The following is a 27,386-nucleotide window of genomic DNA, read 5'->3' as shown; positions in this document are numbered from 1 at the left end:
CCATTGATTCTGTGGCTCTGCTCTCCAGTAAATCCTTCACATGCAACACATTAAAGCTGGCCTTTCCCCCCCCTCCTTTGCCAATCGATTAGGACAGCTTAGAGATGGCCGCTCGTGGAGGCGGGGCCTACGTCGGACGTGTTACCGCCTGCAGCTAACACCATTCCTGGAGGCAGTTCATTTTTCTCCGTCTTGTCATGAAATTTTTGTTATCCATTTTATGTGGTGGTAGACTACTGTGGAAGAAAATAACACTTAAAAGTTGTTTTAGTCAGATAAAAAGGTAATTTTTTATCCCTCCAAAGTTCCTTGTGCTCTTTTAATGACCTTTTAATAACGAAGAACAAAGTTATTTCATTAGTGCAGCCTAGCCATTCTCTTAACCATTTTGAAACAGTGGACTGAACAGTGCTCTGATATTCCTTGATATTGCATCAACAATAAACCACACCAGAAAGTGATAACCAAAGAAAAATAATTCCACTTTCAAAATCTAGAACCATATAGAGAGGAATAAAAAAAAAATCTAATTCTCAAGCGTGTTGAAGGAAGCATATGTTGGTGGTTTGCCAAACACCCTATGAGTCAAATTTCATCAGCTGACAGAAAAGGAAGGATCTTTAAAGATACTGTTTTCCTTTTTCCTACTTCCTCTTCGAAGAGGAAGTTTAACAACTTAGTGCTGTTTTCTAAGAATAGCGTCATTATACCCTGCGCCTTTATTTTGCTTGTATGTTTATTTTCCTTCATTTCTTTTGCACACGTGGTGTGAAGAACAATGTTTTTGTTAAAAAAGATTAAATCATTGCAATTGGCCCCAGTTTATTGAAATGTCTCCTTCAGAACCACATAGGTTCTCGCTTCCCTAAAGACAAGACCGGGGAATCAACTATTACAGAACAGTGCGAACAAATTCACCTCTACTCTTTCATTACAATTTTAGTTTTTCTTCTCGCTGTTAAAATAACACCAGACTTAAGACCAGCATTGATTAGCTTCTGAATCAACTGTTGGATTTTTAAGATCTGCTTTTCCGAGATGAAAAGATGCGAGTGTCTGAACTTCTCTGTTGTTCTTCCTTCACACACAAAGCACAGCATCACTCTCTGAGCTCATGCTGGACGGTGGAAAGGGCTTGTTCTTATTTAATCAGGGCCTATAGCTGCAAGTTAAACATTATAAATGACACAGGAGAAAGTTGCCCTGTTCTTGGAGACCTTGGCTCCGTCCCCTAAAATAGCTCCTATCTTTTGCCTCTTTTCTCCGTGCTGAGTAATGATCTGAAAGGTGAGCAAAGGTGAAGGAGGTGTTAGTGGCTGGTCTGCTTTATTGAACTGCTGTTTATAGGAGCAACACTGAAAGGTCTGATCCAGTAGTAAGATGTGTCTAAGTTTCCTTCGAAATGAGTGCAAATCACTTAAATTCTTAAAGAGGCAGTATTATGTGTTTTCTAAGCACATGGTGCCATTTTATAGCATAGTCAAGTAACTATGTTCCCTTCAGGTGTTACAGAATGCAAAATATATAAAACATGACTTAAAAGAAATTTGACTTTGATATTTAACTTCCTGAAATTGGGCCTTTGTCTCTTTAAACACTCTGAAACTCTGCCTTCAGAAAATCATCACAACACGACTCCTCTATTAGCCCCTTAGCAACGTTTTCACAAGCGTTGCACTGAGAAGTTTCTCCTATAATGAGCTCAGCAGATGCACAGTATCACCAAGAGTTTGCTAATTGTTTCTGGCTAGTCTGAAGGAGCTGATTGGGAGATTTTCAGGTGCTATTTTATGACCCTTTCAGCCAGCCTCTGTTCCAGTTGTTTTGAGTTGTTATTTTGAGTCAAGCCAATTATTATTTTCACAGTAAATTATGTTGAGGAACCACCACAGAGCTCACAGTTTGCAGCTCATTTTGAGAGTGGGACATGCAGAGGGTTTCTGGTGAAGGTAATTGTCTGATATGAGCAAAACAACGTCAGTTTAAGTGAACATGATTGTATTGATTTTTTACTTTGCCGTAGATGTGACACACTTGCCACCGGCAGAATACTGTTGTCGCACCACTCCATGGCGCTAATGGCCATGTAAATAATCACCGGCTTTGGTGGAAATAACCGTTCAATGCAAATGTGATGGCAATTTAAAGGTTACGATGTTTCTGAGATTGGAGTTAGCTTAAGATGATAGATGTCCACTTTAGTCTTTCCCCCTCTCATGGTTAAAGAAGATACCAAGAGAGTAACACATTACCTGCTTTCTCTGCTGCTTTTTCTTGAGTCTATCGCTTTCCTGAAATTTGGTTGTAATATATTATGCTGCTGTGACGAGCTCTCAAATATTGTATCTAGAAACACATTTGCATAAGTCCAGATGTAAATATATTCGAGGGGCATTTAGGGAAACATCAACCCCTGTCATGTGTATGAAGTTTCTCAGTCACCTCTCATGTCCCTCTGTTTTGTATCCTGTGTACGTGTTGGGATGAGCGGTGTGAAGTGCACAGCTCTGTTGCAGAGGTTTCACCATCTCTCCTTTTTCCGGTCTTAATGATTACCTGACCCTCTTTTGCTGAAAGTTGCTCTCTAAACTGCAGGGTTATTAGCTGAATTAATCAGAAACGGTCCCCACGCCTCTGGAGTGGTACACACTCCAACAGTTTAATACGCTTTGGTGAATTAATCTTCATTGGTGCAGACAGAGCGTCTGCATCAGGTCTTCTTTAATATATTCAACGGAGATATGCAATAGTGTGACGGGGCTGTAATTTATAATGCTTACAAAATATTGCAGCCGCAATCTCACTGGTTTGCACCAACTAATGAGAACCAAAACAAACTGTGTATCACTTTCAGAGCAACACAAAATCCTTAAGCGATGTTATCCAGAGAAAGATATCCTTTATTGTCTCCAACAATTGAAATTAGTCCTGGGCCATAGTGGTAAACGTAAAACATAGGAAAATAAAATAACAGTTATAGCTGCAGCATCAGCAGGTTACAGAAATAGTTGCATAAAGAATAAATAACATGGGACATTTTATCACATGGAATCAGTGTATAGTCATAATATGTCGTGGCTCAACAGCGTTGTGTTCAGGAGTTTAAATATAATCTGAAATTATCTTAGAGTCAGACTTTGAACGTTTTTCGCCAACCAGCACCCCATAATTCACTTTGACTTTTCCTTTTTCATAATCCTCACAAATGAAACTGGTAACTCTTTGTTTGAATGCAAATCTTTATGTTACCAATACTAGGTGTATCGATCCAGAGTAGAGCAACAGCAGCGGTTTCCCACGTTCCTCCTGGAATACGTTTGGAGTGTGACGTAATCTTATTTATTGACAACTGTGCCATCCAAGTGGCTGAAGGCTAAAAGCCCCGATGAACTTTAGAGGAATTATAAAATTACATTTTGCAGCTAACTTTTCTCTTTCAGTTTCACAGCTTTAAAAAGACGCACGCTGAATTTCAGCAATCGAAAGCCTCATACCGAGAAAAGAAGCTGCAGCCGTACAAGGGCAGCTGTATCATTCTTTAATCAGAAGCTCTTTTATTACAACCCTTATAAAAATATTCTTTTTCTGCTCTCTGTGGTACTCATTTTCATTACACAACCAAAAGACCAAAATGTATTATGCCTTTTCCCCGAACACAATGAGTCAAGAATTTTTATCTTTACTCTGACCAGTTTCAACACTAAATTGAAGAGTTATATCTAAGGTTTAACATTCACAAAAATCTAGCCAGAACATTCCTGTCTTAAGGTCAATCTTTAAAAGCGAGAGGAGGGGGGGGGGCGTAAAAAAGCATTCCTGTGTTTATTGAGCAAAGGGTGTCCTTGGTCAACACCAAGGACACCCTTTGCTTTCCCTTTCAGGCGGAGATAAGTGTTAACAGAACCGAGGTGGAGGGAAACATGGGAATTTCTATTGACTGACTGAAATTGGACAGCCTCATACAAAGTTTTATGGCAACGTTTTTGCGAGGCGGAGCTGCAGGACTTTTGCAGCAGAGCTCGTTTTAACGCTATTGACTCATTTCGGGCTCTTACCAAGATGTCCTGAAATATTTAAATGATCACTGGGAGTTGCGCCCCGTCTGTGGCAGGGAATAAAAGAAGAGGAAGAGAGAGCGAGAGGGTGGGGAGCTTTTTATGTCACTCTGTTACAGTCCCTGAATTAATAGGCACGAGTTAATTAGAGAACTCTGTGCAATAACATTGTCCCTCACGTTTTGGAGTCTTGGGTGGCATCAGGCAGTGCATGATGGTTTAAAAAAAACAAAAAAAAAAGAAACAATTCATGTGTCCAATAATGATGCAAGTGGCTAATTCATTTAAATGTAGTAGAACGGTAATTAGTGTCTGAAGAGAACTGGAAGAGTAGAGGTTCCCCGGTCCTGGACCGGAGCCGCTGATGTGACAAAGGTCAGATCTGCAACAAGAGTTAAACATTGCATAATCAGTGCAATCATCAGACTTTATGTTACAGCCACAGTGTGGGGGATCTTTTGTCTCATCCCGCTGCTGATTGTATGTATCTTTTATTTGCAGCGAATGCGGTTGGCTTCCAGCAGCTCTTGGCAAATGTGTGCCTCCCTCACAGCATCGTTTAAGTATTACAGACAGTTTGAGACGGACTGGAGCAGTTAGCTGTTGGATTTTTTTCAGTAAAGCTAATATAAATTAAAACCCTGCTCAAACGCCAGGATTTTGGGGTGGGGATGGATGGGTGGGGTGAAAAAAACGCAATCAAGAACAATTTCAGAACTTTGTTTTGGGTAGGACTTTATCAGCAGGGAGCATCTTGATTTGGAAGTATTTGCTCATTTTTCTTTGAGCGTATGTATCTGAATGTATTTTCAGGTCGACTGGTCTGTACTCTGACCAGGCTATTCCAAAATAGCCTTGGTTCATCAGAAGAACTTTAATGTTCTTCTGATGAACCAATTATTCCCTTGACTTGGATTATAATTTTTATTTTTATTTTTTTGCTTTTCGAAGCCGCTATGCTAAAAGATGAATTTCCTTTAAATTTGTTCTTTTTATCAGAAGGTTGAAAGAACTGCCTCCATCTAATCTTGGCCTCATTTCCAGCTGAGGATAAACAGCATGACGCAGACGCCACTGTGCTTCACCGTAACTGTGGCGTCATTATTATAGCATGCAGCGTTGTTTTTTTGTTTTTTTTTACATGGAATTATGACTAAAAAGCTCAACCTTTGTTTTGTCTCTGTATTGCAGATTTTTCCACGTTTTATAAGACTTGAAATGATTTTGTGCAAACTATATTTGGACTTTGTTGTTTTTCTTTGTAAGAAAAGGCTTCCCTCTTTTCACTCCACTCCATACCCAGATTTATGAAGAATGCAGAATTGTTTTCACAAGAAATTCCTCTTTTTGTGTTGCTGAAGACCTATTGGCATCTTCCTGACCTTTTCTTCTCATTTTCATTAATTTTGTAGGGATGTTTTTTTTTTTTTGTGGGCTGCACAGTGGCGCAGTTGGTAGAGCTGTTGCCTTGCAGCAAGAAGGTTCTGGGTTCGATTCCCGGCCTGGGGTCTTTCTGCATGGAGTTTGCATGTTCTCCCTGTGTATGCGTGGGTTTTCTCCGGGTACTCCGGTTTCCTCCCACAGTCCAAAAACATGACTGTCAGGTTAATTGGCCTCTCCAAATTGCCCCTAGGTATGAGTGTGTGTGTGCATGGTTGTGTGTCCTGTGTGTCTCTGTGTTGCCCTGCGACAGACTGGCGACCTGTCCAGGGTGTACCCCGCCTCTCGCCTGAAACGTTGTCTGGAGATGGGCACCAGCACCCCTCCCGACCCCACTGAGGGAAAAAGGGTGCAAGAAAATGGATGGATGTTTTTTTTGTACCCTTCTCCTGAGTGATACCTTCTGACATTAAGATCCCTCTGATTGTATTTAAGTTCCCTGCTGATGATGGCTTTTGCTGGTGATTTTGATTGTGCTGTTTAATTCTGAGCCCAGCCACAACATTAATTGTTTCAGTTTTCTTCATTTTTATTCAATTTCACACACTACTTCTTTTTTTTCCCATTAAACTGTAACACTACAGGTCATATTGAAGTTGTCAAAAGTTCCTAAATGATTTATCTTGGTGTTATTTTACGTCAAACATTTGCCACCTTAACTGAGGATGTTTTATATCCACCGCATATTTTGGTGACAACCACATCACTTTTTTTTTATTGACGTCCTAATGAAACATGAAAAGCAAGTACTTCACAAAATATTATGACCTGCCTCCTTAATTATTTATCCCTTCAGAGGATGATTAAAATTACATTTACGAGTTTGATATAACGGAGCAGTGCATAAAACTGCTAGTAACTATACATCCGTGCTTAATCGTTCTAAACAAAAAAACAAAAAAAAAGAAAATCGGTTAATGCCAATCAAGGGAGTATTCATCCCGAGACAACTACAGGCTCTAATGCTTTAAGCCCCTTGGACACGAGGCGCCGTTAAGGCGACGATCGTTCACTTTCAGTTCAATTGAATCCAAGCAAAGATGCCGAGCGATGAAACGAGTCTTACAAGGACCTCCCAGCAAGCGAGATCAAGACTCAGCAATGTCACAGTAAGAAACAAGCAGAAAGGATGAATCACAGAAAAAGAAAAAAAAACTTGCAGGAAAAAAAAGCTGAACATTTACTTTGAAAATAACAATATGAGACATGACCTATTTTAATGCGCAGCGGTTAAAAAAGGTTGGAAAAAAATAATCGCATCCCACACGGCATCCTTAGGAAGGCTGCTCAGAAATGTGCAAGAAAAGTTATGAATCTTTTTTTTTTTTTGCAGCAGCAGCAGCAGAATTATCTCACACAGATTCCTTTATTCTGGAGACAGAAAATCCCACGTTGGGAAATTATTGTTCTTCACAAAGTCACTGCCTGCATAATTGTTGACACCCAAGACATTAAGCAACTTAAACAACCCAGTTTTACCAATAAGGCAGCACTTCACCATGTTCAGTAACATTTCTGAGGGTTGGATCACATAAAGATCGGATCCAAACATCCCTTTCATCATGATCTCTCTCTACTTTAGGGATCCCCATCCTCTAGAGTTACCATCCTGCAACTTTTAAACGCATCCATCACACCTGAATCAAATGAATGGCTCGTTACGAGTCCTCTGCAGCGCTGAATGACATCCTGATGAGGGAATTCAGCCATTTGATTCACTTGGGTGCTCCTGCTCTGTATTGTCCTGGCTGCTAGTGTTCAGTAACTCTTACAGATTTTCTGTGGGATTTAAGTCTGGGCAGTCAAATGCTCGTGGATGAACGTTGACTTTGTGTATGTCTGTAATTCTGTAAGTAAAAAAAAAAAGTGGTTTGGATCATTGTGATGATGAAGGCTATAAGTGTCAACCCATTTTCAGATTATTGCCAGGGAATACATGATTTTAATTCAAAATGTTCTGGTATTTCAAAAAACATCAGGATGTTATGCATAAGATGCTGTTTGACATATTTAGGTTGAATTGAGTTGTTTTTTTTTTATGCATCTTTACCAGGAGTGATAAATCCTCCAAGAGCTAGTAGCACTCTTTTACAAACATTCATTAAAAACTGTGATTTGATGTCAAAGATATGATAACACACAGAGTACGAGAATCTATGCAGTTGGCAGAAACTGTAGAAAGAGAAAACTAGCTAAGCTATGTTTTTATGGTTCCTTGCAAAATCACTTATGCTCTTTAATTTTTACTTTTTAGACTTTAAGTGGCGGACCAACACAAAGAGCATAAAGATGAAGTTGAAGAAAGAGGATGCATGGTTTTCAACAATTTTTGCATTATAAAATATGAAAAGTGTGGCTCACAAATGCATCGAGCCACACTTTAGTAACTCAGAGCTGCAGACCTGTAAGGCTTTTTGGGGGATTTCTCTTCCAGGGTCCTACCATGTAGACTGCAATCTTCTAATTTGCAAAATAGCTCAGGCTCAGTCAGAGTGAATGAAGAGCATCTGGGAAACAATTATTCATTAGGTTAAGTATTAATTGGATTTGGATCTGGATTTTGACAGAGTTAATCCCTCACATGAATATGCTTGAATTTAAACAAAGGTTGGAATGTCTTTATGTGACTCGCACCTAACTACAACTCAAATGCAGCAAGAGTATGACTCGCATTATAATATAATATAATATAATATAATATAATAGGAAAATTAAAGTCCAAAAGGTCTTTGATTTTCTGGTGTTTAATGAGACGGTGTGTAAAAAAAAAAAAAGTTGAGGGTCTATGAACACTTTTCATTGGCGCTGGAAATTCGTAACATAAAAAGTTTTCCATAATTGACTTTTCAGAGAACTGCGGGAAAGGTCAGCTCATAAAGTCAAAATGTTCAGTAGTTAGCAAGGTCAGCGCTGAACGCGGTCTGGCACATCTGCCGTTTGAAAGAGGCCTGGTGACAGTTGGTGGATTTCTTTCTTCTTCCCCCACCAGAGTTATTCAGCCTCCACCGTTCCCTTGCTGCTTTTCTTTCATCTTCTCTCTTTCCCTTTCCCATATTTTTTTTCTGTCTTTCACTCTTTTTCTGCATCTCTCCCTCTCTCTCTCTCTCTCTCTCTCTTTCTCTGTGGGTGTGTGTCCCTTTAGGGTGTCTGCAGCAGTTGAGATAAGAAGCGAGTGTAGGACACAGGAGGATGGTGTTCACAGAAGCTAGGTGATCTTATCTGCTCTACCAACCCCCCTCCTCTCTTCCTGAGCATCCCGTGCTGTTCTGCTTTTCCTCTCTGCTGTTCTTTTCCTCCTTTTTCCTTTTGCTCCTTTGCCCTTCCCGCTCCCTCCCTCTCTCTCTCTCTCTCTCTCCCCCCACCATCTCTTCCTCTCGTCTCAGACGCACATTCTCTCAGATCCCCTCTGCGCTACTGTTGATTTGAATTTGAAGTGATGGGAAACTAAATTGGCAGCATTGACAGCAGAAACAAACAGCTTATCTCTCTCTCCTGGGCCAATGCAGGCCTTAGTCAGATACCAGAGCCACTGCCAGCATCTGACTTGTGACAATGATGATAAATTGAACGTTTGTTGACTGTCACTTTTAATGCGTGCATATGTGGAAGTGTGTCAGCGCGTTGGACTCGGCGCCACGTGCACGTGCGTTCTTTTCGTCTAATAGCTCTTTGTGAATCACCTTACTGGTGGGGAAAAAAAGTGCTATTTTAGGCCTGTCAAGCTGTGTTATCTTTAGCATTATTTCTAGATTCAACCGGCAAGCCCCCAGGAACAAAGAAGCCTAAAGATACAACTTAAAATTGGCTCATTGCTAAGGTGTCAGTTTTATGCAGCTGCACCGGCTCGTCCTTTGATGTAGGTGTTTCTTATGCTTGAATGATTCATAGATCAGAGTTAAGTGGCTTACCAAATAAAACATGCATCAGTCTGAAAGCAGTCAGGTAAATGGACGACTGAAAAAAGAAGCTTATGTATGAAGGGAGAAAAAAAAAAAGAGGGAGACCTTCAGAAGACCCGCAGAATGAAAGGTGGCTCGATATCTCTGGCCGCTGCTGCATATCCAGCCGTACGACTTGAACCTAATATAACGCACAAGGATCCATGGCAGACTCGTAATTAGCAGACTGTAGAACCGTGTCGCCTCACCACCTTTTTCAAGCACATTTTTGCTGTGAAACCTGCTCTACCTGCTGCTCTAGGGCAAGGTATTTACTTTCTTTTTTCACAGAAAGTTTGTTTCTAACCACATGTTGTTTATTACAGAAGTAGACAGTAAAGCTGTCTGTGCACATACATTCAGATGCACTTTTCTGATATGAGGTGGCTGCATATGAGCTGGATTCACCCGGATGGTTTGTCGTTAGTTGTTATCCCTAAGGATTCATCAGAAACACAGTATGAGATTTGTTTGAACAATTTCAATCAAAATAATCAAAGTTTTGTTTTTTTATCATTTTTTTTCTAGAATCAGTGTAATCTCAGACGGCTGCATGTTTTGCAGCCGTCTGAAGATCGTGGCTATATAGCAAGTTATTTCAGCTTTTCCATCTACTTCAGCCTCTCCACGTTTCCTTTTGAGTTCTGAAATCAGCCAAGCATTTTCATTCACTCCACTGCTGCTCACTGGATAGTTTCTCCTTTTCAGGTCATTTTCTATGAACCCAAGATATGGTTGTGCATGAAAACTTCAGTGGCTCAGCAGTTTCTGAAGTCCTGTCTCACACCAACAACCAAGTCTTTTTTTTTTTTTTTTAAAGTCACCTAAATCCCTTCCTGTTTTCCTCATTCCAATGCTTGGCGTAATCTTCAACAAGTTCTCTTGTTGATGCTTTGTACTGCAGGCATTAAATCGGCCGGTCCACTATTCATCCTAGCGACAAGCAATTGAAACGATGTACCTAATAAAGTGGCCGTCGAGTTTGTATGCGTCTCTGCTGTGTTTCGCCATAGATTTATTTGATTTTACTGAACTAAATATGTAATATTTGGCTATTAGATAAGTCCCAGCGCTCACTGGCAGCAGACGTACAGAACTGCATGATCGTATAAAATCATGCAGTTGCAGTAACACTGGCAATATTTTGATGACAGCATGAGGCGTGATAAAACCAAGCTCTGCCTCCTCTTTTTCACATCTGTGCTTCTGACACTACATCATGTTTTCAAGTGGGGGCATTTACTGCTGATTTATAAATGCAGAAATCAGATTTACAACGTCACATTCGGGCACGAAGCTGAATGTTAGGTGAATACGTTAGCAGCAGAAATAAATGCATTGTATAATTTGTTTAGAAAATTTTCGGGTGTCAGAACTGATTATGAAATGTGTTTACAGTGGGAAAAACTATGGCAAAAGTGAAGCTATCAAGCTCCTGTAATGTATGTTGTGTGATTTTGAAAGGTTTCCCGCTGAAGGAATTTACAGACTAGGAAGCGCGCAATAACTCAGGCTCAATGTAATTGCACAGATTTTGTCACAGTTTCATGTTTTTGTTTGCTTTTTTTCTCACACTTCCTCGATAAGACTCAAGTCTTTGATTCTCTATTATTCTAACTCATTATTCGAAACCAGGGGCAACCAAAGTGCTCCCCAGGAGGCATTTGTGACTTTGCAAGTCAAAAACGATACAAATGTGGCCCGCCAGCGCAGGTGATCGATGCAAATGGAGAGCTTTTTTTTTTTAATTAGAGCAAAATTATTAATGATAAATTAGAATTAGAATTATTCAAATATGAATTAGCCACACTCTTTTTCCTTTTAATTTCAAAACAAATTGGGCCTGATGACTTTTATTCAAAAGCAGACTTTGGTGCAACTAAGTCTGGTTTCTAAATAATGCTTTAAAAAGACCCAAATTCTAGTCTCATGCGCTGGGTGTGTGTTCTTTTTTTTCTTTTTTTCTTTTCTTTTGTTTTTTTTTGTCGGAAGTGGGGAAAAAATAGGTTGAGCCCCAAATAATTTGCTAAATGCTTTTTAAATTGTGGATAAACAGCAATATAAACATTCCTTTCCCACAAATGTTTTTGTATTATATTTTTGGCCTGTGAATTCTGTTTACTTGACAAAAAGTTTGGACTCCAGTGCTCTAAGCCGCTCAATTGAAGCTCATGGCTACCCGATTCGTTGTCTTGTCTGCCTTGGTTTTTTTCTTCTTCCCGGCAGCTCCAAGATGGCAGCAGAAAGTTTCCCCAATGCACAACGCCGCCACCGCCATGTTTCACAGTGGACTCGTGATCAGTGTCATGCGCGGTGCACAGATTAGCCGTGTTCGTACTGGAATTAGATTACACGCGGGTGTATTTTTAATTACTGTAAGTTAATATCCTTTATGGTTCTTGTGCCACTTGTGGCCTTTATTCATAAGCAGCTGGTGAGGAAGGAGGGCAGCTGGAGAGACGAGGAAGACATGCAGCAAATAGCCAGGGGTCAAATTGGGGGCAGCTACGTTGAGGGCTGTAGCCTCTGCACATGGTGCCAATGTTATGTTGCACTCAATACAGTTTAGCAGACTGTATTTTATTTCAGGGTATCAGCGTAAATGGGAAGATATTAAGTAATTAAAGACATGATTTTCCTCCTATTTCAGAGTTATTTGCTTCCTTTGATTTGTCTATTCAATTAAATCACAATAACTAGACATGAAATTCAAAATCATCTTCCAACTTTTAAAGTGCAAATTCAGGTTAAATGAGTACGATCACAGCGATGCTGCTTTGACCGGAATGACGGATTCGTTCCTTCTTTCAACGTTGAATGTATCGGTTGCGAACATGTGAGTGAGTGTCAGGCACATGAATCAGAGGCTTTTGTGTGTGTGTGCGTTTCCTCTGGGACGGCGCTAGCATGTAGCATTAACGCGACAGGCCCTGAGAGGACGAGAAGGTAGCAGCGCTGTCAGCGGCCGGCTCCCACTCCGCCTAATGAGAGAGAGGGCCGTTAATTAAAAACACCAACAGGCAGCGCTCCCCGGTGTCCCACCATCAGGACGACCCGGGGTTAAAGACATGGAGCATGGAGGATGGCAGGCATGCTGCTCCCACATACAGTATATAGTCCTAGACTTTTAACAATAAATAGCCAGGGGTATTCAGAAAGAACAAAGTGAAGCCGAAATGGGAAAAGCTATTAGAAGGCCTTGCTTTCTTTAAACTGCACTGTGTTTGTGTCTTTGGGGGGAAGAGGTCTATGATAATCGTCTAATGTTTAGCCCTTGATGTTTTCAGAGCAAACTGTGGTTCTTTTGTATCTTTGCGCTTGTGTTTGCTGCATGGCAGCAGGGTGTTTGCCGAAGCCTGCTTGCAGATACGTCTGGTTAAAGAAATGAAAAAAAGAAGAATCTGTCAAAGCCTAGGCATGAGTTTTTTGTCTTTTTTCTTGTAGTTTTAAGGTTGATTCTTGCTTCTTTATTCACTGAGAGATGTATTCCTTTGAAAAGCATCAAACCTGAAGACTTATCATATAGAAAGGCAATGTGCTGATAGCCGTTTTTAGATATTTTAAAGAGTTTTCACAGTTTAGCGCGGTAGGAGGTTTGTGACAAGATGGTGCATGCGGTGGGCTTTAATAGAACGATACAAGCCTTTTGTCATGTACGGAGGAAGACTTTAGCAATACTTTGGGGGAGGAAGTTTATTATCTGTTTTCACAAGCCAAATAAAGGCTTTGCAAAATGTCCTGATGTAATGTTTTTATGCTCGACTAGCACTAATTGGTCCTAAACGCCAGCGTAGAATTGTCTAGTTAAGACTTGGTAAGTATTCTAGATCTTGTAAACTAATGCACAAATCAGAAAAACTTTCAAATAGCCCGTTAGCTTAGCACCTACAGCAAACTACGAAGTTGTCACCGACCTTAAAGTCGTCAGCATCAATGGTTTTAACCAGCTGCTGTGTTCTCATAGTTAGTATAAATCATACGATCCCTGACTCTGTAGCCGTTTCTTCTTCCAAGCCGTTACTGTAGGTTCGCTCTTAGTAATGTTGGACATTTTTAGACAGAGATAAAACTATATGTTTTCTACTGTTTATTTGGTCTGAGAGTAAAAATATGTTAATTCTGACCCTGTGCAGTGATCTCACATTTCTTTCCTTTTGGAACCCAGAATATATTATGCTGCTCTTGTAGTTGTGAAGATATTCAGTTTATTTTAAGTAAGTCATTATGGACAGCAGGCAGCTGCGCAGGTGACCAGCCCAAATGTTCATCGTCAACCCAACACTGCAGCTCTAAAACCGCTTCCTTTCTTACTACAAAATAAGAGTCTCAAACATAAATACAACAAGCTTAAAGCAGTCACCTTCTTACTGGGAGCTGGTAATATTTAGCTTAGGTGCACATGTTGACAGCAAGTTCTCACGTTGATGAGGAATATCAGTGTTTTAATGTTTAACACCACTAGATTGGACTAAAATAGACTCAATTAATTAAGAGGACACGTTCTGCGGAGGGAAGTGAGGTCGGAGGGGTAAACAAGCTAAACACCTGCTGATGCAACATGAACTGAAGCTGTGTTGTAACACTGCTGCCTATTGTTCAGCAGCTTTTGTATGTGTTTTATTAAACTGTCAAACACATGAATCATTAGCCTTGATCTGCAGATTGACAGGTTGTCAGCTCCGACAGTCTCTGTCAGTGGGGCGGGGAGGGGAGGGGCGACGGCGGCGAGGGAACGCTATGCGTTCCCCGCGGCTTTGTCGTCTTTCGTGCCTCCTGCATCTCCATCTTCTTTCCACCCCCGCATGTCAACCCAGGTGCTAACAAAACCGAGGATTGTGGGTAGTCTCAGAGCATATGGAGCAGGGAGATGACGGAAAAATGGAGGGAGGAGCGGAGGAGGGGGCCTGGGAGCGAGCGAGAGAGAGGGAGAGGGAGAAGCTGTCAGGCTGTCTATCCCTGTCACAGCAGCCAGGAGGGTGCGATGGACAAATGGATAACTGCTATTTCAGACTGCCAGGGAGAAAGCTTCGTCAGATTAAAAGCGTCGATTCTGGCATGGGTGCTCTCACACAGCAGAGCACACAAATCGTCACACGTCCACACAGTTTCTTTTTTTTCTTCTTCTTCCTTTGCTCCCATTTGTTACACAGTAAAATGTGTGTGTGTGGGGGGGGGAAAGAACATTCTGTTTATTCAGTCATTAGGTTGTAGTTCATTGTGCACAAAACACCCACAGACATAGACAAAGTGAATTCCCTGTATGGACAGAGTTTCAGAGCTGTGGCTGCAGGCTTTCTGTGGTGTGTGTGCGCGTGCGTACGTGTGTGTGTGTCATATTTGAGTATTTTTTAATGACTAATACAGACTTTTTCCTCTTTATGTTTCTGACGAGTTAAGGTAAAACTTAACCATCTCTCTCTGCTTCTTCCCTTTGCTGTGTGTGTGTGTGTTTTTTTTTTTAGGCTGTGCCTTCCTCACCTACTGTGCCAGAGAGTCAGCCCTGAAAGCCCAGAACGCATTGCATGAGCAGAAGACCCTTCCCGGAGTAAGTCATACAAACACAGCGCAGCTACAGTCTGACACAAACGCACACTTTTTTTTTGTCTTTAAAGCATGCAGTACTTTGTATTTATTTCAAATCCAGTTGGAATCTCCATGTTTTTCTGATTGGGGGGGGGTTCACTATCAGGCAAATCTAAGCAAAGCCCATCTTTCCCTCCCATTTCTCACACCCATCCCCCCTTTCTCTCTCTCTCTTCATTTTGACAGTCACATACACACAAACCCATAGGGAGAAACCACACAATATCACATCATACGCGTACTATTTATATCTCCCCCTCCAGTTTGTGTAAACGAGCACGCGCATTCGTGTGCACGCGCGTGTGTGCTTGCGCCCGAGTGTGTGGGCCAAACGTCTGAGATAGACGGCGAGGGATGAAAACTGGGTGGGCGGATGGATGTGGGCTCTTTCTACACTTTACGTGCGTGCTCTGAATTCAGTCCGCGGCGTACACTGTGGAACGCACGCTTGCGTCACAGCGGCGCTGTGGATGTTATTAGTCACATGTACAGTGCAGTTGTGTGCATGCCATGCTCTTTTTGAATGTCGAGCTCTTATTCATACATGATATAAAGACCCAGTTCTGGTGCTGAGATGGAGGAGAAGCTCCAGTTCATTCATCAGAAGATTCTGCATGTGAGTTTCAGGGATCTTGTGCAGTGTGAGCGTTTTGTTTAGTGCATAAATGATTTTGGGAGGTGTGGGGGGGATTTCACAGTTGCGTGTGTGTGTGTGCAAGTTTGTTCTTCTTTTCCTTTTTTTCTAATTGCACATGCACACACCTGGATGCTTGCTTGGCGTGGCGTGGCTCGGCGCACGCGCCGGCGAGCTTTGGGAAGTTTTGATGCATTTCTGTCAGGCCCAGCTTGGTTTGCACTGTTCGTTTTTAATGACGCCTCCAGGGAAGCTGACAGTCGCCGTGTTGAGCGCGCAGCCTTTGATGTGAGTGATTATGACATCACAGACGTGCAGTCAAGAAGAGCGGAGGAGTGGGGATCCGTGCTCGGAGTTTTTTCTTCCTTCTTCTCCTTCTTCATCTTTTACTTCCCAGTGGCATATTATTCCGAGAAAAAGAGGGAGGGAAGGAACAGAGACACATGGAAGGAGAGGAGGAGAGATTAAATATTTGGCCAAAACTAGAATGAGATTTTGTGTTCCTAAAAACTGCTCTGCCAATTTATTATCTTGCCAGGGTTTGACATAACTATTTGTGGCACAAAAACAATTCTTTAAACATTCCGTCTGAACATATTTCACTGAAATACAGCAAAAGTATTCACACCCAGTCAGCATATGCTGTCCTGTTACCATCACAAACTTTAATGTATCCATCGGGATTTTGTGTAACAGAATGGCACAAAGCGTTATGAAAGGGTAACATAACAGAAAAGTCAGTTATCCTACAAATAAAAGCTCATAGGATTCCCACAGTATGTTGCATCCACTACTATGTTACACTGCAGTCATGATGTTCTCATGTGACGTTTTTCCAAACACCTTTTGGTCTGGTTGCATGTCTTCATGATGTTATTTGACAGTCCAGGTATTGTCCCTGGTCATATGTTCCTTAGTCTTCATGACACTATTTGTTCCCAAATGTTCTCTAACGAACCTTTGAGGCCTTCTCACAGCTGCTCTATTTCTACTGCATCTTTGTTTGGCTGCACACTTTTGGACTCTCTTCAGCAATCAAGTGACCTTTATAAGGCAATTCTGGCCGACATTTCAGTTGTATGAAAGTAAAAGGGGATGCATAGAGTTGAACAACATATGTCATTTCCCTTCTGCTTCACTGTTATGCTCATAAAATACCAATAAACTACATTGAGGTTTGAGGCTGAAACATAATTTGTGGCAAAGTGAATACACCAGCAACAGCAAAGTCCTGTATAAGAGTTTAACAATTAAATACTATTTAGCAATCCACTAATAGCGTATTAATTGGTGATTAATAACATATTAATTAGCAATCATTAATAGCTTAGTTATTGCTTAATTCCTACTACTATCCTCTACTTTCAGCAGGGGATGGTAGTAAGGTTTGAACTAGATTGATGGTGAGTGTGAAGTAAAGAGGAGCGATGCCACAGGACAGACCCAGATGGTAGACAAACCTTGAAGCCGAGCGCTCAGGGAGGCGGAACGGTAAACGGCCTTTTGTTGTAGTTAAAGGTAAAGCCAGCAAAACAGAATAAATGAGTTCGTTTGAAACCGAGCGACGACTCGGCCCTGGAAGAGGCACTGAGAGCTTCCCCACGCTCCACCTCCACCTCCCTCCCCCTGCTGCCTCGTCGTGTCCCCCGCCCCTCTTCTCTCTTCTCTATCCACACAGACCAACACAACCAAAAAAAAAGCCACCTACCTTTTTTTTTTTTTTTTAATCTCCTGGTGTGCTTTTTTTATCCTCAAAGTTTTGCAGCACCCTTTATGTTCTGAAAAGTTTTCCACCAAGCTTTCTTTCTTTTGCTGTCAGGTGAGCTCAGGGAAGAAGGGATTCTGCTTCCTGGTGGAAATGCCTGGTAAGCATGGCTGTAGGCTGTTGATGTAGTCGCAGACAAAGTACTGAGGGGTGAGAACATGTGTGGGTGAGGCTTAGCGTCTGTGGTGTCGGGAGATTCTTTTGGATAAACAAGTGACAGGCTGAAGCTGAGGTGATGCTAATGAGGGATAATTCATGATAAATGACAATTTCTTTGAGCGTTTCTAATTCGGTTTTGCCACGTAGAGCCACATGTGCCCAGGGAAAGTTTTAATGGTGAATTGATGCACTGAAACAAGTGGTAACATTAAAAACATTTAAGAATGATCCAAAAATAAAAATAAGCCAAGGAGGACTGAAAAACCAATGTAATCTCCCCGATTTTTTGCACCTGTTTTGCACCTGCTCTTTGTTCTTTTCTTCTCTGAAGTTTTCTTGCTCTAAACTTGTGCCAATCTAAACAATGGAAGCTATTTGGACCAACTATTTTCTCTTGAACCACAAACAGAGCAGATGCAGAAGCTCTTAAAATGATTTTTTAAAAAGTGTTCTGCTTGCTCATTTTTTTTCTTCTTTTTTTTTTTTTCAAGGAATTCCAGAGGGGACGTTGGTCAGTGAAGGAATCGTGATAGGATAGGATTTCTGAATAGATAAGTGACGCTGTAGCAGTCTACAGCGTCACTTATCTATTCAGAAATCCTATCCTATCACGAAAAGGAAGCAGAAAGTCACTCTGCTGTTCAGGGACAGAAATGAAATTAAAGGGACACTCAAACTTGGGCTCCCACTCATTTAGCACCTTGCCGCATATACCTCAGTATTATTGGCCTTGAAAAAAAGGAAGAAAACTCAAAAATCTTCATTTAACATGAATGGACCAGTCACCAGGCCCATTCAGTTTGAGTGACCGTCACTTTTTGATTTATTCAAATAAGCACCAGTCAAACTATAAATATATATTTATATATATTTTTTAAAAATGATATCGAGTTCGTTCATTTCAGTAACTCCGTCACTAATAAAACATTACCCAGAGACGCACACTAATCATTTCAAGCTCTTCTGCCTACAGCAACGAAAATGTGATATTTAAGATTAGAATATGACAGCAGACCAATAAAAACAAACTTTTTAATGCTTTTAATCTGACAAACCATCTTAATCGGAAAGTATGTTTTCATTTATTACATACGACCGCATTGTAAATTAAAAGTCTCTTTGCAAATTCATTAAATAAAATATGATAAAAAGAAATCATCATTATAACTATTTCTAGGGAAATCAAGAAAAATCAAATCAAGATTTTAATTACCATTAACTTAAAGACTTATAGGCATATGCTGTGAGGAGTGAAGTGCTAAGCAAAAGCCTAATAAGGCTTCGTAATAAAAAAAAAAGAAGCACCCAGTGAAACAATTATAAAGCAACTATTTTCATGAGTTCTTTGAAGCCTGGCCTCTCTGCAGTTCTGAAGGGCATCATCTTCTTTGTTATTAAGTAGGCCAATGATTTAGTGATGGCTTCATCTTGACTTGCACCGAGCATGTCTGCACTTCTTTTCTTATTCATTTTCTCTAACAAACTTAATTCTCCGCTCCCTCTCGCCTCTTTGATCTTGCCTAATGCAAAACCAGGGAGGAGAAATGCTGTCAAATTAGGAGCCGCTGTAACCTAACTTGAACAACACACTTAAGATTTCTATGAATTAATTCCCATTCAAGAAAAAGCAAACTCAATCCGAGGTTACAGTATGCGACTTTACAGGTAGTGCAGCTCGTGCTACATGCTTTGTCTGTTTTTCCTTTTTTTAAAATCCTCCTGGGTTAAAGCTACACATAGTGCGCCCCGGCACTCAGTCGCTCTATGCCAAATTTTCCTTTCGACTTTACTGCTCGGCGTGTCTGAACTCCTTCTGAGCCCCTACAGCTAGCTCCTAAAGACATTTCATTCAACGTTTACCCTCCCGCTGACTCCCTATGTATATGGGATTTACCAGATATATCGTCATTGACTCTCTGAGAGCCGCACGGTCTCTCAAGCATCGCTACGTAGCAACTGTAAACTGGAAGTTTGCCACAGTTCTGAGTCATCATGTAAATGAGTTCTAAAAATTCATGAAGTGAGTCCATTTTAACTTCAGCTCGCGATCAGCCGTGGGGAGAACTGCAAGACGTGTAGAGCAATTACGGGGGGGTCAAGTTAGAGGTGATGTCCTTTTGCAATGCCTTGCAAAAGAATCTGCACCTCTTGAACATTTTCACAATGAGCTTGCCTAATTATTAAACGGAGTAAGTGTAGTTTGTTACCATCACATCTTCTCGTCTGTGCAGCTGTTTCAAGAGGATTTTGATGTGTGCTTGGGGAAAGCTAGAATTCCCATCTTTCTGATCGTCCATTGTGTTACATACACCAACACATGAAGAACACGTCTGCATCCCAAACTCGTCTGAAAGGGGCAAGACGTTTCACTTCCATCCGCAGAGTTTTCATAATTTACTATGCAGCAAAAATTTGGTTAGGCCTACAATGACTGTGAGCTGTGTAATTTATCTTACCACCATTGAAAAAAAACAAAAAAACACCGTCTACCAATATGACGGCATAAATTGAGTATTTCTGTTTTCCAGTTCTGCGAGTGGGTGTGTGAGACGGACCTATTCAGTAAAAAGCGGGCACATCAAAAACATCGTATCCTCGCCATAGTGCTTGTGATTCTGTACTCCGGTTTCAGACTACAACAAGAAGCATTAAAAAGCTCCTCTATTGATTCTGGCAAAAGTCCCCAGAAGTGGGTGGATGTGGTTTTCGCATGTGCACGTGTGTGTGTGTGTGTGTGTGTTTATGTGTGGGTCACAGGCCTAACTATTGCAGGACTAGCTGGTGTGGCGTGTCCGCAAACCGCCGAGGACACATACCCTCCAGCGAATCCTCCTGCACTCAGAGAGGTTGTAGCACATGTATAAAAATAAAAAATAGATCTGGCATCTCCTCAGTCGTACTGTCAAAAATACAGTACGGTAAAGGCCACAGAACTGACATGAGCTCCTGCCCTTCGTACAAAGGCGCGCACTCCTGAATGCGCAGCACCCCGATCCACATTAAAATAAAATAAAAAATAAAAAAATATATATATATACACAAGCACACACATACAGATACCACGCAAAGCACACCGCTGGTACTCCCAACATACTTGTTTTCCAAACCCGTCTCTTGTAACTGCAATTCAACACTCCTCGTAAACACTCCCATTCACCGACATGATACTGTGATACTCGCGGAAAGAGAAGCAGAGGGGGAAGAAGGTAAGGAGAGAAATATGACGTTGATTGACTCTCACTGTAATAGCAAGCCAGATGAGAAATATAGAACGCGGAGAATCAATGCGTCATTTCAGGGAGCTTTCATACACACATAAACACGCAGCGCTCCGAGCCCAGGGGCAGGCGAACCGGAGAAAAGACAGGACGGCAAATGAATAGCCGGACGGAAGAAAGTGGAAAGGGTGTTTGAAGGCAGAATGGAGAGAGTGGGTGGATGGAGGGAGTGGGAGGAGAGTTATAGTTGAGGTGCCTCTATACCAACTGATTTGTGTCTGTTTCTTTTTTCCAATCCCCCACCCCCTCCACTCAGCTGAGATAATGCCAGGGCAACAAAATCCATGACATTGATTGGTTCCCGCGACCCAGTTTCATGGCAGCTTTTTCTCAATAAGTCGCCCTCATTGGTCAATAACTGCCAGGCTCCCCAGGTAAAGTGGGTGAAGAGGTGTTTTGAATGTGGATAGGGGAGATTAGGCCACGCTCGGTTATATTTTGTGTCCCCTAAAACATGCACAAGTGCTCCAGATTCATCCTTTCTTGTAGATTATAGATTGGAGGTGCCATGTTCAGGAGGCATAGCCTCACGTCGATGTGACTAATGCCACTGACTGTGCAGCGTCGCCTCCCTCTCCCCAAGCCATCACCTCATCAACTATCCTAATCACCCTTAGCTAAAAGAAACCATTTGCCACATAACGTGCTCCATCTAATGAATACAAAATCACTGTCAGAAAGCTGGAATGAAACACAAGCGAGTTTTAGCTAAAACCACTCCAACTTTAAAGAAATCAATAGGCACATGCATGGAAAAAAAAAAAAAGGCAGGCAGGTTTTTCTAAACTCGTAGATCAGCGGAGTGACTTATTTCAAGTCGTACACGGCTAATAAAAAGAAAGAGCTGCATTTATTAGCGGTGGTCTGCGTAACAAAAGAATTAACGGTATTCCTGTCCAAACCAGTGCAAAGCCTTGAAGCGAGGCACTTTGTAGGATGAATCTGGCAGGTCATAAGCCTGCAATAAAAATTCAAATGAGTCTCCCTTCACGGACAGCAGCTAGGAAGACTTGGCTTTGGAATCATTTCAGGGGCTAAACACTGTTTGTTGATAATATAATTCATTAATTAAGGCTTTCTTATTATGTCTTATAGAGGGACTGAGAATTGCCTCTTATCTACATGTGACCTATTGCTACAGTTTTGAGCACCTTTGTCTTGAACCCTTTTTTTTTTTTTTGTCTAGATTAGGGCGTCTGCTTCCAGTAAAAAGAATATCGGCACACAATTATATGCTGATTTTATGCAGGGCAATAACACACAAATCCAGCTTTTTGGCAGAAAGCTCTTTTGCTCTCGCATAATAACAGTGCCTTTTGGAGGAAGCCAAAACTTAAAACAAATAAATAAAGAAAAATAAAGAACGTCACTACACTGGAAAAAGAAATTAGTTGAACCAACTTAATAGAAGTGCTTCAATTGGCAACAAATAATTCAATTATGTCTATCCAACTCAATTTATCAAGTTTGAATTAATTAAGTGTGTTTAAAATGAGTTTAAAAGTGCACTTTTGAGAGTGCAAAAGTGGTAACAAGTACTCTCAAAAGTGTACATTTTGTAGTGCACACTCCAAAGTGCACTCTCAAAAGTATGCACTCTGAAGTGTACACTCAAAATCGCGCTCTCAGAAGTGTGCACTACAAAGTGCATACTTTTGAGAGTGCACTTTGTAATGTACACTCAAAAGTGCACTCTCAAAAGTGTATTTGGGTTGTAGTTCATGTTACGGATTTATTTACATTAATCTCAATTCTCAAAAGTGTACACTTTTGAGAGTGCAGTCCAAGTCGGATAAAGTCAATGAATTGAGTTTTTATGATGATAATATATTGAGTTGGTCAGATGTAGGATACGAAACTGGCATTGAACTCAATTGTTTCAAGTAAAGTCAAGGTAAAAAGTTTCTTTAAGTTAAAGATTTGTAACTTTTAAGCTAATTGAACACAAAAAAGTAAGATGTCATAACTAAAGCAAAAGAATTAATTGAGATTAATGTAAATAAGTCCCTAAGATGACGTACAGCCCAAATACACTTTTTTAGAGTGTAGTCTGCACAGAGGCGTTGAGCTCAGACGTCTTTAGGTTGAAGTGGAAAGGTAACTGTATCCGGGCTTTGAGTGGAGGCTGTGCTAGCAGATTAATGCCTATGGTTTTGGTTTGATTGATTCACTGATTGATTTGTGTAATGAACTAGAGTGCCTCGTCCAAATGAGCCTAAGCTGTCAGTACTATTTAATTCAACTGAACTAAAGTGCCTGTTGGTTGGTTGAACGTGTGAAAACTCTTTTGTCACTGTACTGCCAGCATCAAGTCATGGGCCTTAATGCACTCTGAACCGGTTCTGCACTGTGCAGGACTTACTATTTCTCTTGAGTACAATTTCAAACAGGAGTCTTTCCTGTTTCCTGTTTGAACAACATGTAGATCTGTTATAAATTACTATGTAAAATCACCTTTCAAAGTAAGTACAGCTCAGCTTGTGTGACGTACCCCAGCCACAAAAACTAAAATTTATGCCAATATTTCCTGTATAGTTATTGCTCATAACTCGTCACGTTTTTTGTTTTTTTTTCAGAATCACTTGCTGCTTTATGTTGGTCTATGGTTTATGACAGCACTGTACATATACGGCAGGAAAAATGTTCTTCCCTCCAAGGATTACCGATTTGGCAAAACAGAAATGCTTACGCTTTTAACTAATCTCTGAATGCTTGAATTAGTTCGATGTCCACCTAATTTGGGGCAGATACAATAGCTTTGGTTAAAGCCCCGTGAGGTTTAAAATGTGAACTGCACTCTAATTGTAACATCATTACAAGCCTCCACGCCGTCCTTTGTCATATAAAGTCTGAATGCTCCCATTATCATTAGGCTTTAGGCCTGATGTTACAACCTCCCATTGCCAAGTGGAGTTTGAGCAGATTGTACAAATGAGAACTATTCATCTGCCTTGAGGCAACAGTTCACTATAGTCCAATAAGCCAACTAATTTTAGAAGTGGTGCATGCTTCCCCCGCCGGGTCAATAGATTGATTATCCATATGTGAAATTACACACCTTTTAAAACTGAGCACAACTGCAGTGCCATGGCGATAACCCAGTTTTAAATGCTAATCTCGTTTAAAAAGGGGGAGAGTGAACATTGGCCAGCAGTGCAACTGCTCCAAAATCAGACGTTCGCAAAGGAGAAGAAACCTCCCTCTGCAGAGATGGCCTTGCTGGCAGGCTATTTTCGGGGGCCTTACTTTAATACTGGCACCGGCTATTGTCAGACTGAAATCAACTTGTCCTTTTTCTTGAGTCGGTATTGATCTGCAAAAGCATTGCCTCACAGTGCACCACTGATTCTTCATCCACAACAGCCTTCCCCGCTGAGCATTTACAAGTGTTAATGTCACAGCTGGCATTTAGGGCTCTTCAGTGTACCCACTAGGATGGTGGAAGAAAACGGGCTTTAAAGATTCCCTCAATATACTTTTTTTTTTTTTTCTTCTGTGAAGGGATCTTTGAGAAAAACCTCCTTTGTGACGTCCAAATCGTTGTCTAAGAGCGGAGAAAACTCAGCCGTCCTCTTCTTGAACGACTCGAGTCGTTCCATAAGCCCCGCTCCGGAGCGCTGCTCTTCCTTACTGATGTAAAGCCAGCAGCGCCTGTGACTGTCGCCGGGGAGAGGACAGAAGCATAGTTCACAGATTTAAGTATCTCCATAAGCTGGTTGTGATAGTCATTCTGCCGTTGTCACAGTTTTACCTCCTGCTGCTGCTGCTGTAGTGAGTAAACTCCAGCTGCTTTGAAACATCCTGCCAGTGAAGGAATTATATATGTATATATATATATATATATTATATATATATATATATATAATTCTCAGAATATCTTTATATCATCCTGCTATATCTATTTGTCTTTTCATGCTCTCAAGCCCAGAAGAAATACAGCAGAGTTTGTCTTTTCCACCACAGTAAGTGTAACAATGTCGGGATTTTTTTTTTAAGAAAAAGGAAAAAAATCATTATGTCTCGTTCAGATATATTACCACGCACGTTAAATGCTAAGGCACAAAAAAGAAATACATCTGGAAACGATAAAATTCAAATAAATCAGTCACATTTACAGCTTAATTTATCTGTTAGAGTAGCATTTTATGGATGGTGGGAGCACCTTCTGGTCCGCGCTCTCTATACCTTCCCTTGGTGTCGGGCGTTGGTGTGATTTGGGATTGACTGCTCAGCTCCCCGAGCCTCTTGCTCAGTTGTCAGTGTGGGACAGAGCAGATGCTTTGAAACAGCAGAGAACATTTTCATTCAATGATCTCATTTTTCCCCGAGGCTTTACAGGGCTCTTACAGCTTTTACTGAACAGCATGGAGCCCAGTATACTCTGCATCTCGCTCTATATTCCTTCTTTCTCTTAATCAATGGTCTCCAGTTTTTCAAAGGCGACCTACCGCTGTTATGAAATTAAAGGTTATCGAGGAAGCTTGCCTTAAAGGACTTTTTTTATTGTATTCACTGCCTCTTTAAGACATTTTATTTTTGCAATGAACATTGCTTATAAGTCCTGTTTAATAGATGTTAAAGTTACTCCCTGGACTTAATGTAAGGGCTTCAAAGCAGCGATGGGAAGTTCGGCTCTTTTCAGAGAGCCAGTTCTTTCGGTTCCCAATCTGGTCTTACTTTATTATAATCCTTATCTTCTATCTGCCTGAGCCTGTATCCATCGTTTTGATTCGGTATGAATTCAAGAACTGCCAGAATTGGTATTAATTAATTCTCAAGGAGCTGAAATACAGCATTAAAGCCCCAAACATTTATAATAGTAATTTTTGTGATGAGTGGATGAAGCTACTGATAGCCGTTTCAAAGTAAAGGTCACATCTTACCAGTACCATAATACTTCTGGCATCTATGTTTTCCTTTACTATAACTAGGACCGCACAATATCAGGAAAATATTTAATAGCTGACAATTGCGGTGATGATTTTGATTATGATGAACTCACATTTTTATTTTTATTTTTTACCACTGCACAATGTCGCCTCCACTCGCATGACCTAATTTATTTTAGCCGCTACGGACACACATCAGGTTCAGGACTGAATGCAGTCAGAATAAGCATAGATTTGAGACACAGCAAGGGAATGTCTGATTATTGAAATATATTGCCCAAATATTGCATCAATCAGTCATTTGCCATTGCAATATTCTTCACAGAGATATTTGGATGGCTGTTGCGATTGGAGAATTGTGCAGCTCAAATCATAACCATGATTGAAACACCATTCAGGAACTGGGAGCCACACTTCAGAAGAGCTAAATCTGTCATCATTTTTTTTTTATTGGTATTATAGGAACCAAACCACTTCTATAATGAAGGACCAACTTTTTGCATTTCTTCACTGGAACTTTGATGATTTATCCTTAACGATGAGCGCGTTAGAGGTTGGAAGGCCTCCTCTCCATCACCCTGATCTGTAGCTCCTCTATCAGATTCAAGTCACGACTTTATTTGAGCCACTCCAGTCGGGAAAAACGTGTCTGTAAAATTAAAAAAATAACCTTAAACCTAAATCCTCAAGGGTTATGAAAGCCATTCGGCTTTACTTTACTTTACACTAGTAATTGTATTTTGATGTTTTGCTCTTTTTTTTTTTTTTTTTATCAAGTTATTCAATATGTTCAGCGGACCGCGAAGTGGCACTTGGAAAATCTTATTCCCAACTTCAGCTGAAGCAGCTGGCGAGCCGGTGGCCGGCAGATGTGATAATGACATGACGCTCCGGCTCAGACGGGATAGCGGTGCACGACTCAGGCAGCTTTTAATAATTGATGGCAGCCAAGACCCCGGATTGGCCAGTAATTGCATTACAGGTCACTTCTCAATAGCAATTTGCTAAAGTTGTGGTGATTTGTGCCAGGTGGCGATCAATAGACACTGTCCAGAGAGGCAGCACCCCCACATCCCTCCCTCATGCTGTTTGTCTTTCTATTTCTCTAAGGGCAACCGGTGGAGATATTCTCTTTCAATGCTTTCTGCAGATTCCTAAGGATTTCTTCATTCCGCCTGATTATACCTGTGTTATTTCTATACTCTACAAAACCTGGATGTAACCCAAGTGAAATCTCACATACGCTGGGTATCATTGAGCTGTCACAGGATTTGGGAAGCTGAAACCGGGTCGTTTTTTTACAGAATAAGAGAAGTCTAAAAAGTTGCTGTTGTTCAAAGATGATCAACTCGTTAAAAAAATAACCCTACATGCCAGTCAGTAGCAGCCATTGAAGTCCCAAACTTATTTGTTTAATCAGACTTCAAGTATGGTTCATGTATTCAATGAGTAAATTTAAAATATATAGGCTGTGACACATTTTAGGTTTGGGTATTTCATTTTGGTTCAGGACACATGATGCAGAGGACTGGGACCAGTTGCTTCTTTAGAAAAACACCAGCTGCTCATAGATATTGACTGGTGGTCTAACTATAAGTCTGGCTCAAAAGACAATGCAGGTGGCTGCAGCTAATGAAAATGTGCC

At 41.0% G+C, this 27,386-nt stretch overlaps 1 protein-coding gene across 17 annotated transcripts in view; it reads left to right on the top strand.

The window, feature by feature from the left end:
* Positions 1-27,386, top strand: part of celf4 (CUGBP, Elav-like family member 4) — a 117,495-nt gene that overhangs the window by 22,772 nt on the left and 67,337 nt on the right. For all 17 annotated transcript variants that reach the window (XM_008409486.2, XM_017304671.1, XM_008409500.2 and 14 more), the window contains exon 2: positions 14,896-14,978. In XM_008409486.2, coding sequence (XP_008407708.1) covers positions 14,896-14,978 — 83 coding nt within the window. The remainder of the gene's footprint in view (positions 1-14,895; positions 14,979-27,386) is intronic.

Source organism: Poecilia reticulata, linkage group LG5, assembly GCF_000633615.1.
Source record: "Poecilia reticulata strain Guanapo linkage group LG5, Guppy_female_1.0+MT, whole genome shotgun sequence".
Classification (NCBI taxonomy): domain Eukaryota; kingdom Metazoa; phylum Chordata; class Actinopteri; order Cyprinodontiformes; family Poeciliidae; genus Poecilia; species Poecilia reticulata.
This window is presented reverse-complemented; position numbering and strand designations above follow the sequence as displayed.